At 41.1% G+C, this 13,196-nt stretch overlaps 1 protein-coding gene across 1 annotated transcript in view; it reads right to left on the bottom strand.

Annotated features, from left to right (window-relative positions):
* ATP1B3 (ATPase Na+/K+ transporting subunit beta 3) overlaps positions 1–13,196 on the bottom strand; it is an 85,343-nt gene that overhangs the window by 15,714 nt on the left and 56,433 nt on the right. The window contains exon 5 of the mRNA XM_029615394.1: positions 9,913–9,963. Within this exon, the coding sequence (XP_029471254.1) occupies positions 9,913–9,963 (51 nt within the window). The remainder of the gene's footprint in view (positions 1–9,912; positions 9,964–13,196) is intronic.

Genomic DNA, 13,196 nt, shown 5'->3' with positions numbered 1-13,196 from the left:
CCAAACCTTTTTTAAACCCAGCTACACTAACCACATCCTCTGGCATCAAGTTCCAGAGCTTAATTGTGCGTTCAGTGAAAAATAATTTTCTCCGATTAGCTTTAAATATGCTACTTGCTAATTTCATGGAGGGCCCCTTAGTCATTCTATTATCCAAAAGAGTAAACAACAAATTCACATCTACCCATTCTAGACCTCTCATGACTATCATATCCCTCCTCAGCCGTCTCTTCTCCAAGCTGAACAGCCCTAACCTCTTTATCCTTTCCTCATAAGGGAGCTGTTCTATCGCCTTTATCATTTTAGTTGCCCTTCTCTGTACCTTCTCCAGTGCAACTATATCTTTTTTGAGATGCGGTGACCAGAATTGTACACAGTATTCAAATTGCAGTCTCACCATGGAGCGAAACAGAGGCATTATAACATTTTCTGTTTTATTCACCATTCCCTTCCTAACAATTCCTATCATTCTGTTTGCTGTTTGACTGCCGCAGCACACTTAGCCGAGGATTTCAATGTATTATCCACTATGGTACCTAGATCTTTTTCATGGGTCATAGCTCCTAATATGGAACCTAACATCATGTAATTACAGCATGGGCTATTTTTCCCTATATGCAACACCTTGCGCTTGTCCATATTAAATTTCATCTGCCATTTGGATGTCAATCTTCCAGACTCGCAAGGTCCTCCTACAATTTATCACAATCTGCTTGTGATTCAACTACTCTGAATAATTTTGTATCATCTGCAAATCTGATTACATTACTCATCGTATTCCTTTCCAGATCATTTATAAACATATTGAAAGCACCGGTTCAAGTATTGATCCCTGAGGCACTCCACTATTTACCCTTTTCCACTGAGAAAATTGACCATTTAATCCTACTCTCTGTTTCCTGTCTTTTAACCAGTTTGTAATCCATGAAAGGACATAGACTTCTGTCCCATGACATTTTAGTTTTCTTAGAAGCCTCTCATTACGGACTTTGTCAAACGCCTTCTGAAATCCAAATACACTACATCTGCTTTTATTAACCCCTTCAAAAAAATGAAAGATTCGAGAGGCAAGACTTCCCTTGGGTAAATCCATGCTGACTGTGTTCCATTAAACAATGTCTTTCTATATGCTCTGTGATTTTGATCTTTGGAATAGTTTCCACTATTTTTTCCAGCAGTGAAGTCACTGGTCTATAGCTTCCCGGATTGCCCCTGGAGCCCTTTTTAAATATTGGGGTTACATTGGCCACCCTCCAGTTTTTAGGTACCATGGATGATTTTAATGATAGGTTAAAAATTTTAAATAGATCTGAAATTTCATTTTTGAGTTCCTTCAGAACCCTGGGATGCATACCATCTGGTCCAGGTGATTTGCTACTCTTTAGGCTTTCGATTTGGCCTACTACATCTTCCAGGTTCAGTTCATTTGACTCATCACCTTTGAAAACCATCTCCAGAACCGGTATCTCCCCAACATCCTCATTAGTAAACACAGAAGCAAAGAATTGATTTAGTCTTTCTGCAATGGCCTTATCTTCCCTAAGAGCCCCTTTAACCCCTCGGTCATCTAACAGTTGAACCGACTCCCTCACAGGTTTCTTCCTTCGGATATATTTTTAAAAGTTTTTATTATGAGTTTTTGTCTCTACGGCCTACTTCATTTAAATTCTCTATTAGCTTGCCTTTTCAATGTTTTACACTTAACTTTGAAATGCTTATGCTTTTTCCTATTTTCTTCAGATGGATCCTTCTTTCCAATTTTTGAAGGATTTTTTTTTTTTTGTTAAAATAGCCTCTTTCCATGCATTTTTCATGGAGCAAGGAGATACAAGATGGCCAACCCTGGTAGTCATGCGTGAGACTGCTCCGTTCAGGCCTTTCTGGTTTTTGCCTTAAAATACTTCACTCTGAAAGAAAATGATGGGCCAGGGAAAAGAGAAGCCCTGGCTTGCATTTTTTACCTGCGATTTTCTGGCCCGATGGACACTCATGTCCAATGGAGAGCACTAGACCCGGGAGTTAGTTAACTCGCTGGGAGGTATTCGGGAGGAAGAAGTACTTGACACTTCCCTTGAATTGTGATCCACCCTATCCCCGGAGGAACAGATGGCTCTGGCTAACCCAGCAGAAGGTAGATCTTTGGATCAGCCTCGAGCGTCCCTAGCACCCGAGGTTGGTGAAACCTTGAGTGGGCAGGCTGAGGCTGAAGTTACATTGGAGATAGCTTCTGAATTTTCTTTACCATCATTGGGAGCCAGGAATGATGCCAGAAGCACTGGGGCTCTGCTTGCAGTTTGAAAGAGCACTTGTATTGCCAGAGATCACAAAGACAGACCTGGTAAGTCCGGCTGTTAATTTCCCTTGATTCTATTTAGGAGGCAATTCAAACTTTGAATACCAATATCTTCAATCAAATGGCCCCTGTTTATATTATGATAAATGCCGAAATATAATAGTCTTAAGCTAATGCTTTTATTTTATTTTATTGTTGTTTTGGATTATGATTTTATGATTTTTAAGATAGCTTGATCTATTTTTATTTTAATGCATTTTAAATTTATTTTTTATGTTTTCTAATATATATTTTATTAGTAATGATGTATTTATTAATTTAAATGTTTATTATGATGTAAACCGGTATGATGTTACCACGAATATCAGTACATAAAATAAATAAATAATCATTTAAAAATGGTGAAAAAAGTTTTGAGCAACAAGAAATCCATTGAGTTACCGAAAGAGGATATAAATAATAAATCTCCCCTTTATACTTCCTTGATTAAAGAAAATCAGCTGTTTTCCGTGAGGTTGGAGTATATGGAAAATCAGATTAGAGGGAAAAATCTCCGCTTTATAAATTTCCCAAAGATCTATATACTCCTCCAAAGGACATGTGGAAGAAATATATGATTGAAACTCAAAGTTCCTGAGCAGGCACTTCCTCTAACATCTAGAGTTTATTATATTATTCCTCCTTTTAAAAAGAAAGACTCTGTAGATCAGAAAGGGGTTCAAGTTTTGACTTCCTCAAATGAATCTAACAGGTCTGCTTGAAGAAACCCAGAAGGATTCAGTTACTCCTGCAACATTAGAAGTGTCATTTCTTCTTGAAGCTGATAAAAAAAAATGGACATTAAGGATGTTTTTCCGCCACCCTCTAGAAACCTTTATGGATCTCAAAGTCAGCGTGTTTCTAGACAGGTCTAGGGTTATTGAGATTGGTGCTCTATTTTTGCTTAAATTTCCTTGTAAGTGTATTCTTAAATACCAATGTCTTTCGTATCTTTTTCTTGCCAAATCAGCTTTCTTTTCATACCTGTTCTTAGCTCCTCCCCAATTGTGACTGAGTGAGTGATATTACTGGTATTAGGATCCAAATAATGTTTTAGCTGTCTGTATAGCAGGATTTTTTTTCCTTTCTGTATTAACAAATAATGTTATACCTGAGGTAGTGTATACTGGATCCTCAAATTGAGGACTTGGGGTTAAGAGAGAGAGACATTATTGCCTAATGCTTTTTGTAGTATGTTTGTTTTCTCTAATTACGTTTTCTCTAATTATGATTTCTCTGTTTTCAAATCAAGACATATATTTGTTAAACTTATAAACAATTAAAAAAAAATAGCCTCTTCACCTCACCTTTAACCATGGTCAGTAATCATTTTGCCTTCCTTCCACTTTTTTAAATACATGGAAAACATCTGGACTGCGCTTCCAAGATTGTATTTTTAAACAATGTCCACACCTGTTGCACACTTTTAACTTTTGCAGCTGAACTTTCATTTTTTTCTAACTATTTTCCTCATTTTATCAAAGTTTCCCTTTTAAAAATTTAGTGTTAGAGCTGTAGATTTAAATATTGTCCCCCTTCCAGTTATTAGTTTAAATTTGATCATGTTATGATCACTATTGCCAAGTGGCCCCACCACCGTTACCTCTCTCACCAAATCCTGTGTTCCATTAAGAATTAAATCTAAAATAGCTCCCTCTCTTGTTGGTTCCTGAACCAATTGCTCCATAAAGCAGTCGTTTATTCCATCTAGGACCTTTTTGTCTCTAGCAAGTCCTGATGTTATATTTTACCCAGTCAATATTGTGGTAACTGAAATCTCCCTTTATTACTGCACTGCCAAACTGGTTAGCTTTCTTGATTTCTCTTAGCATTTCATCATCCTGCTGACCATTTTGGCCAGGTGGTTGGTAGTATACTCCTATCACTATACTCTTACCCAACACACATGGGAATTCTACCCATATAGATTCTACTGAGCATTTAGTCTCTTGTACAATCTTTATCCTGTTGGACTCTATACCCTCCCGGACGTAAAGTGCCATACCCACACCAAACTGATCCTCCCTATCATTGCAATATAATTTGTACCCTAATATAGCACTGACCCACTGGTTATCTTCCTTCCACCAGGTCTCTGAGATGCCAATTATGTCAATCTCATCTTTCACTGCTGTACACTCTAACTCTCCCATCTTACTTCTTAGACTTCTGGCATTGGCATACAGACATTTCAAAGTGTGTTTTTTTGTTTGTATTAATAACCTGCTTTTCAGTTGATAGGGATAATTTTGAATTTTTTTAGCTCAGGTGATTCTTTACTTATAGGCACATGGGCTACTTTTGCTTTTATTGGAACCTCTCAGTTGGGATTCCCTGTTTCATTAGTATCCTTCAAAGATACATTCCTCCGAACCACGCACTGCTTGTGAAAGTTACTGCATGTGAAAGTTACTCAAGCAGCTTGCATGGGAAAGGTAAAAAGAACTACGGCCTTGTCTCATGTCCAATAGAAACCTCCTTCATTTATAATCATAAGACCTTTTTTCTTTCTAGAAGCCAGAAGCAGATGAAACACTGAATCAAAGAGAACAGGAACACAATACTTTTTATTCAATACCCAAGCCACAAGGGCAACATACTGGGATGCAATTTTCCTTGGTTTTGCACAATGAAATTTTGAAAAATGTCTAACTTGACTAGTTCTTCAAAAGATAAATCCCAAAGTACTAGGAATGAAATTTGTTTTGGCCAGAGGCTGCTATGAGAATCATAGTCCTCCAGTCTCTGATGAGATTTACATTTTTGCCTACTAGTGGTAAAGATATTGAAGGACACACATACAGAAGACCCTCTCCACAAAATGGGCAGAAAGCATCAGATGGTAGTTTACTCTTTCATCTCCTTCTGGAGCAGAATGCTGGCACCTTCCTGCCCTTAAATAGAAGGGCACTCTAAAACAAATTAAAAGCTACAAAATAAAAACTTAAAAAATATCAACCAGTTATTATTATTAAAAAATATACAAATACATAATATAATTACAACCTGACACAATCACGTTTTGGCGTATTGCCTGCCTCAGGTATATTCAGTCAGTTCATAAAAGGTGCTGAACCACTGTGAATGTGCCTTACACAAATGAAGAGGAGGAGGAGAATTGTATTCTTGAGTAAATAATACAAAAGTACCTTACTGGAACACCCAAGGGTGGGTTCCAGGTGTTGCCACCCTACCAGGGTATTCTGGCCCCACTTCTTCCAGTAAGTTACTGCCTCTAATTTGTTGAGCTAAAGGTTCAAATAATAGCGGTGAGGGGGCACCCCTGCCTAGTCCCCCAAGCAATGGTAAATGAGTTCAAAAGAAGTCCATTAGCTAAAATCTTTTTCTTAGGGGTACGATAAAAAACTGTTGCAGGTACTTGCCAGGTATTTGTATCCTGGATTGGCCACTGTTGGAATTAGGACGCTAGGCTTGATGGACCCTCGGTCTGACCCAGTATGGCAACATCTTATGCTCTTACACAAAGATGGAGGAAAACTAAATTTTCTAAGGCTTTATCAGTATCTAGCAAGAGAACCACTCCAGGAATCTTGAATTTTTTAGCCAAATTAATATTTATGAACTGCCTTGTATTATTGAGGCCCGTCCCTTAACAAATCCTGTTTGATCAGTTTGAATTATTTATTTATTTATTTATTTATTTAACAGTTTTTTATACCGACCTTCATAGTAGATAACCATATCGGATCGGTTTACATTTTAACAAAGGGTAAACTGAGGTAACAATTCTGGTAAATAATATATAACAAAGGAAAAAGGAATAAGTCAAAAGTTACAATCAACAAGGAATGGAAAACTTGGAGGCTAATTAAAGGAATGGAAAACTTGGAGGCTAATTAAAAGGGAAATAATATTTTCCAAGTGAAGCTGAAGAACTTTGGCCAGGATTTTAAGATGGGTGTTAAGGATGGAGATGGGCCTGTATGAGCTACAATCCAGGGGATCCTTGTGAATTAATGTCATCAGGACATCTAAAAGCTTGGGGTCCCTAAGAAGTTAAAGAGCTCACACAGAACTAGCACTAGCTTATCCTGAAAATGTCTAATAATCCATTTGATATCCATCAGGCCTCAGGTTCTTAACAGACAAGGATTTAATTACCTGGATTACCACCACTGTCTTAATATGGGTAACTAAGAAACCCTAACCTCCTCAGGCAATCAGAGTGGAATATGTCATCTAAGTAGGCTTCTATCTCCCCTTCCATAACCAATCCTGGCTCCTGATAAAGTCTCTCAAAAGGATCCCTAAATCTATCAACTATTTGATGTGGATGATGATAAATGATATTCCCCAGTTCCCTAACTGAACTGATAGCATTAGAAGATGTGCCTGGCTTGTTCAAGCATGCCAGTAGAGTTCCAGGCTTATTCCCCCTTTCGTGTATATTTGTTTTGTATGTTGCACAGATTTTTCTATATGTGAGCACTGTAATGCAGCTAACATCTCTAGCTAGCTGAGGGCACTATAAGTTTTAACAGAACTGTCTAATTTATGTTTAGCTTCTAAATATTTAATGCGCTTCAGAAGATCTGTCTGCCGTTTTAGTTGCTGCCTTCTCTAGTGGCTAGTAAAGGAAATAATTCTCATCAAAATCACTTTCAGTGTTTCCCACTTCAACAAAGGATTACATTCTGCCAAGTGATGAACTTGAAAGTCCCTAATTGCTCCCTTAATCATATTCGTAAAGTCCTTATTCTTAAGAAAAGTGAGGTTGAGGCACCAGTCCATCCTGGACCCACTTCTATCCACCAACTGAAAAGAGAGCACAACGGAATGACGACCTGAATGATAAGAAGGCAAAATCCAATACCCTACTTACAAGATTTTGACTGCACAGGAAAAAGTCTATTCTACTGTAAGATGCCTAGGGGGAGTAATAGGTATAGTCTCTATTACTCAGAAACCATTCTCTCCAGACATCAACAAGATTGTATAACTGCATCGGGAATAGCTACTTGTATCTGTGATGTATAAGATGTTTCCAGTTTGGAGTTTAGACAAATATTTCCCCCTCCCCCACCCAGATCAAAGATGAAACTTTAAACAGTTGAAGCTTAGCAAAGGAGACACAAAATTCTCCCTGGTTACTATTACATATTAACTACAGTCAAATCCACCGCATACAAGGTCCCCCGTACAATATCATCTACCGTCAGGATCCCTACAAGATCCAGCAATCGTGAAGGGTAAAGCCTATCAAAACTCACAGCCCTCTGCAGTTAGAACTATAAGATGAGTACACAGCTTGCCCCACCCTATCCTGGAACAACTTCTTATGTTCCACCTTGATCATATGCATTTCTTGAAGAAACATTTGCACAATTGTCTTTTTAAAAACTATAGAATTCTAGTTCTTTTAATGGGGCCTAGAGAGGCCTCTCACATTCAAGGATACAATTTTCAGATTTGGATGTGCCATAAGCACATAAGATTAAATCACAAATAAAATATCTATGAGAAATAACAGACTCACATTCCCAACCAATCATCCTACGAGTTGACAACCTTTCAGCACCAAAGATCAACTCTTAGGGCAAGTGAAGTTTCTCTCTAAAAGCCAATTCAGCTCTGACTCAGTGTATCTGATGCTGAGCCAGACTATGCTGATGGAGAGGCTACTGTAGACAGGCTGCTCAATGCTCTAAGTAGGGTTAAGTTGTAAATACTTTCTGCTCAGCACTTTTTACATGCTGAGCAACTGCCTCTGCGATTCTCCTCTGAAATTTCTCCGGAAAGAATGCGGAGCTAAAGACATGTGATAGGCTGGATATCCTTTGGAGTCTTTTGAGGAGCACCCAAAGCCTGAAACTGGACTTCTGGAGATTGATGTAGCAAGCACACTGAATGGAGATACGGCTAGCCTCCAGAGGAAGTCACTTTTGAGATTCAGATACCAGCCTCCAGAATTCCTCTGCTCTCAGAGATTTGTGCCAACAGGGATCAACAGCGATGTTTTGGTTCCTTCGATCAATCGTCTGCCCTGTGCTGTGGTTACCCGAACCTGATGCTCAGTGTGAGTGGGGAGATCAAGATCTCGCATTTCTGCGGTTTCTCCTTTTGACTTCAGCACCAAAGGGACTGATGCTGCCTCCTACGCTTCCCTACCATGAGCAGATGATACAGCTCCATGGTTGTCGTGCTTTGTATTGGTCTTCAGTGCCAGTGCAATAGAACTGTTCATCTTCAGTTCTTTAAAATAAAAAGATTCATTTTGTACACTTGCATTGCCTTTGGTGACATCCTTGAGCAAACAGTCCTGTCATGATGGCTCCCTAAACACTTGTAGCAGGACTGGGGTTGGTCCATGATGGTTATAATTTGTCTGCACTTGGAGCAAAATTTGAAGCTACTGGCCTTCTCAAACACTGAAGAAAACCATACAAGCAAAACTAAGAACTTTTTTTAAACTTAAGAATTCAACCTGAGAAGAAAAAAATGCAATTGGAGTTCTGGCAGAAGCCAAGGCCTAATGTGAGCACAGCAACAAACTTTTTCAAGTGCCAAAAATCTGCCTAGGGAACTAGAAGAGGTAGAAAGGAGTTTCCTGAACAAACTGCCAAAAAAACTGCAATGAAAATAAAAACAAATAAAAAAACTCTCTCTATAAAGGCTCAGACAGCATGGTGAACACTGCTCTGGTTTGAGGGGGAAAAAAAAGTCTGTACCAGTGCAGGGAAAATAACCTAAGACATGCTGCAGGGATGTAGGGGCTTCAGAACTACCACAAACGCTCAAAAGGATGTGTAAGAATTTCTTGGAAAGCTCCAGAAATGAATCTAATCGGCACCATGCAATAGCCGTTGATGACTTGTAATTCACCTTTGTCTTCAGAGAGAATAGGTTTGCACCAAAACATTTATTCAATCTTTTGCTTCTCAACCTAGCATGATAAAGCAGATAGCTTCTGTGTTTAACCTAAAAACATGGAACGATTATTTTGTATGAGAAATGTTCAATCACAATATATCAAGCACAAACAGTAGGGTAAGAAATCAACCAGCTGAATAGAAATACTGTAGAATACACAGAGCTCATGGGCATTTAAGGCAGCACTATAAAGTAATACTACAACATAGGACAGAAACCAAAAGGGAAAGAGATAGTATATGCAACTGCTTTGTGATGTCAAACCAAATTTAGAAAGATCGGTTAAGAGAAAAGTAATCTTACCACAATAAAAAAAACCAATAAATACGATCCTGGCAAGATTAAAATACTCCAGGTTGTGCTTTATTTCTAAATCACTCCATGAGTCAGATGATCTATGACTATGTCTCAACATGCTTTACATTTTTTTAATTTCACATAGTACATACACTATGTTCCGACAGCTACATTTTTGTGCATAAGCATGAGAAAAATCTTACGTGTTTTACAGTGCTTAAAGATTAGCGAAAAATATTACTCAATGAAGTAACAGAATATACTGTATTTCTTTGTGCTACAAAACAGTTTCTGGAACACAAAATAATTTTAAATACATTATACATTTTCCCTACTAAAAACACAAATGGACCAAAGAGAAAATCTATACTTTCATTTACATTGGTACTTACCTTAGAAGTACAATTTATGAATGGATTTCCTTCTGGCTTTAATCCAATAATCTGTAGAACAAGAACAAATCTACCATTAACTGGAGTTTTTTTAGTCTATGCTAAAAAAAATTATTATTCATTTAAAATGATTTTGTGTTATACACAGACACACTACTTTCTCGGATTATACTGCATTATTTCAATGTAATTTTTTTTAAGTTCTATATATTCCCAAAATAACAATTGGTTACCTGAAAATCCCAAGAGAAATTCTGAGATGTGTAAAGAACGTACAACACCAAAAAAGTAAATAAAAAGCAGGCAAAAATAAGCAAACAAGTTTGTTTACAGTTTTTTCCCGATGAGAGCGGGTTGAATGAGCCATGACAAGTGAGTGACACCATCTGACGATGATGAATAGACCCTTCTCTCTCTAAGCTCATGGAACTTTGCTCTACTGAACATGTGCGGGAATTCCCCTGTGGGCAGTTCCTCGTGAGCCCCCTTAGCCGATCTTAGAGCTATATATAGTTAAATAATCGACTCTCATGGAGGCGAGAGGGTAGTTAGTATGGCCAATTCATCCTGCTACCTGTGGAGAACACCATTTATGATAAGCAAACTTCTTTCTCTCTCGACAAGCAAGGCTGAATTAGCTATTGCAAGTAGGGAGACCCAAGCTGAAGGTTGCAGTGGAGCATTTATTTAAAATGCAAGCCGGGCTTCACAGTGGAGAGCAGACTACTGGGTGAACAGTCTATGCAAAATTGCCTGAATTTACTGTCACTCTTTGAAAATTTGTCGAGACACCATGGCTGCTTTGGTCGCAAGCGCCGAGGCCAACCCAAGTCCCGCACCGTGCAAGGACAGAGACCAATGACGGTGCTTCCGAGATCTCCCACGGTGTTTGGCCTGGTCTTTTCCTGGTGACAAGGATGATGATCCAGAGGTCCGTGACTTAGAAGAAACTGACAAGGGCCGATCTCCGGTGCCCTCACCTCCTCAAGGTCTCAGAGGAAAAGACACAGAAGGAACGAGGACGAGCGGTTCCCCCTGGTCCTTGGGCATCGATGGCATTGATGCCGGTGTGGGAGGATTGGACTTCCCCGATCCAAAAACCTTCTCCATCTTATCCAGCTGGGCACGGCAGCCCTTTGGGGTCATCTGAGCACACAATTCACAGCCCTGAACATCATGCAATGCCCCCAGGCACAGGATGTACACTTCATGTGGATCCGATAAGGACATAGTCCAGGGACACCGAGGCACCGACGGAAGCTTGAGGCCACCATGAGGCGCACGGAAGATCACAAGGACACAAAGACCAGCGGACACAGAGGAAGAGGAAAAGAGAAAAATACTCAGCGACAGATGAAAAAGCCAACGGGGAACTGGGGAGAGACCCAGTGCAGGAGGAAAAGTGAAAAAGACTTCATGGAGCGTTTCCCGTAAAAAAAAGCAAGAGCTCCAGAACCACGAGACAGTAGCTCGGCAGAAAAGAAACCACGCTTGGACAGTGGTATGCTGGGAATGCTCAGTTTTCTGTGCCGGGCTCCATCTGATGATGTCTCCCACATGTGAGGACTACCATCCTGCTTGTCCTAGGAGAACTGCTATGCCCAGTTAGTTAGGATCGTAAGAGATAAATAGCCATGCGGCCTGACAATCAGGCCGATTCAGTAAAGTCCACGGGAGAGCTCTCCCGGCGTGCGCGATTCTGTATTTAAATTAGGCCCGGCGGTAAAAACGGGCAAAAGGAGCGGCGGCTGTCAGCGGGTTTGACAGCCGATGCTCAATTTTGCCGGCGTCTGTTCAAGCCCGCTGACAGCCACAGGCTCGGAAACCGGACGCCGGCAAAATTGAGCATTCGGTTTTCGACTCGACAGCCGCCGGCCGACTTCCAATTTATTTATTTATTTTTTTTTTACTTTTTTTTACTCTTCGGGACCTCCGACTTAATATCGCCATGATATTAAGTCGGAGGGTGCACAGAAAAGCAGGTTTTACTGCTTTTCTGTGCACTTTCCCAGTTGCACATTTTACTTTCTGAATCGCGCACGAATACCTAATAGGGCCATCAACATGCTACTTCCTTCATGGAATGGCAGCAGCGAAGTCCATGGTGAACGAAGGTGTCCATAGTGCTCTGTGATAGTGTCCTGTGGCATCCGACCACATCCACTGGTACCCACAGTAGTGACAGCACCCTTGCAGCCCAAAGAGCTCTCGTGCTCACCAACGATGATCACAACTAGGGCACCAAAAAGATATTGCTCACAGTGCTTTGACGGGATGACAGTGTACAGTGTCAACCCTGGCGCCCCAGGACATCAACAGCCTGGCAGTACCAATATAGACTCCAGTGCCCGAAATCAATGGACCTGCTGTACCGAAGATGCCAAGGATGCCTGCAGGCAGACACTCTGCAGCTTCAACATGCCTCATCGGTGCCCAAAGGAACCAATGACTGCTGGCGCATAGACAGTTCTCCTCGGCTCACCTATATGTCTGAAGGCATCGAAGCTGCAAGCTCGATGGTGTCCCTCACCAGCGGCTATGACTAATGATAGCCTCAACAGCAATCCTAGCGCTCATTAGCTTCGATGGTGTAAGAAGCCAGGCAGGGCCTCCGATGCCCCGATTCCAGTGGCTCAGAGTCCCCGAGATCATTGGCATTAACAATCCCTGATAGCCATACGCCAATGATGGGACAACACTATGCCCATTGGTGCTCCATCTGTACATCGCAAAGGAGCCTCGAGAGCACTGGACCACTGCACCTGGATGCCTCAGCGCTCCAGGATGCCTTTGGTAGATGACAACGCAGGTCCTTGACAGCACCAAATTCACTGAAACCCCTGTCGCCCGAGGGCTTCAGTGGACTCGAGGGCTCTCAGGAGCCCCAGCTGTCAATGGCCTTGAGGGCAACCAAGGCGCGCAATGGTGATCCCATAGCCTCGTCGATGGTGCTCAACATCGTTGAGAGCAGCAACGAATGGTATAGCTAGTCAACATACCAGATGGCCTCCATGGCGGCCCCCCGCACTTTGATGGCAACAAAGGCGTTTACAGCACTGAGGCAGCTCCCCACCATGATGGCATCGAGGGCAGCCATGACATTAAGGCCACGTACCTTGATGGCATTGAGGGCGGTGATGGCATTGACGGCAGCTCCAATGGCATCAAGGAGGACCATGGCGCTCGATGGCAGTCCTGGTCCCCAATACTAGAGATCGGTGCCTCTACTCCGCCACATTGAGGCCCAAGGCACTCGTTAAAGCTAAAGTAGAGGCTGTTCCTCC

The sequence above is a fragment of the Rhinatrema bivittatum genome, chromosome 9 (genome assembly GCF_901001135.1).
Source record: "Rhinatrema bivittatum chromosome 9, aRhiBiv1.1, whole genome shotgun sequence".
In the NCBI taxonomy this organism is placed as follows: domain Eukaryota; kingdom Metazoa; phylum Chordata; class Amphibia; order Gymnophiona; family Rhinatrematidae; genus Rhinatrema; species Rhinatrema bivittatum.
This window is presented reverse-complemented; position numbering and strand designations above follow the sequence as displayed.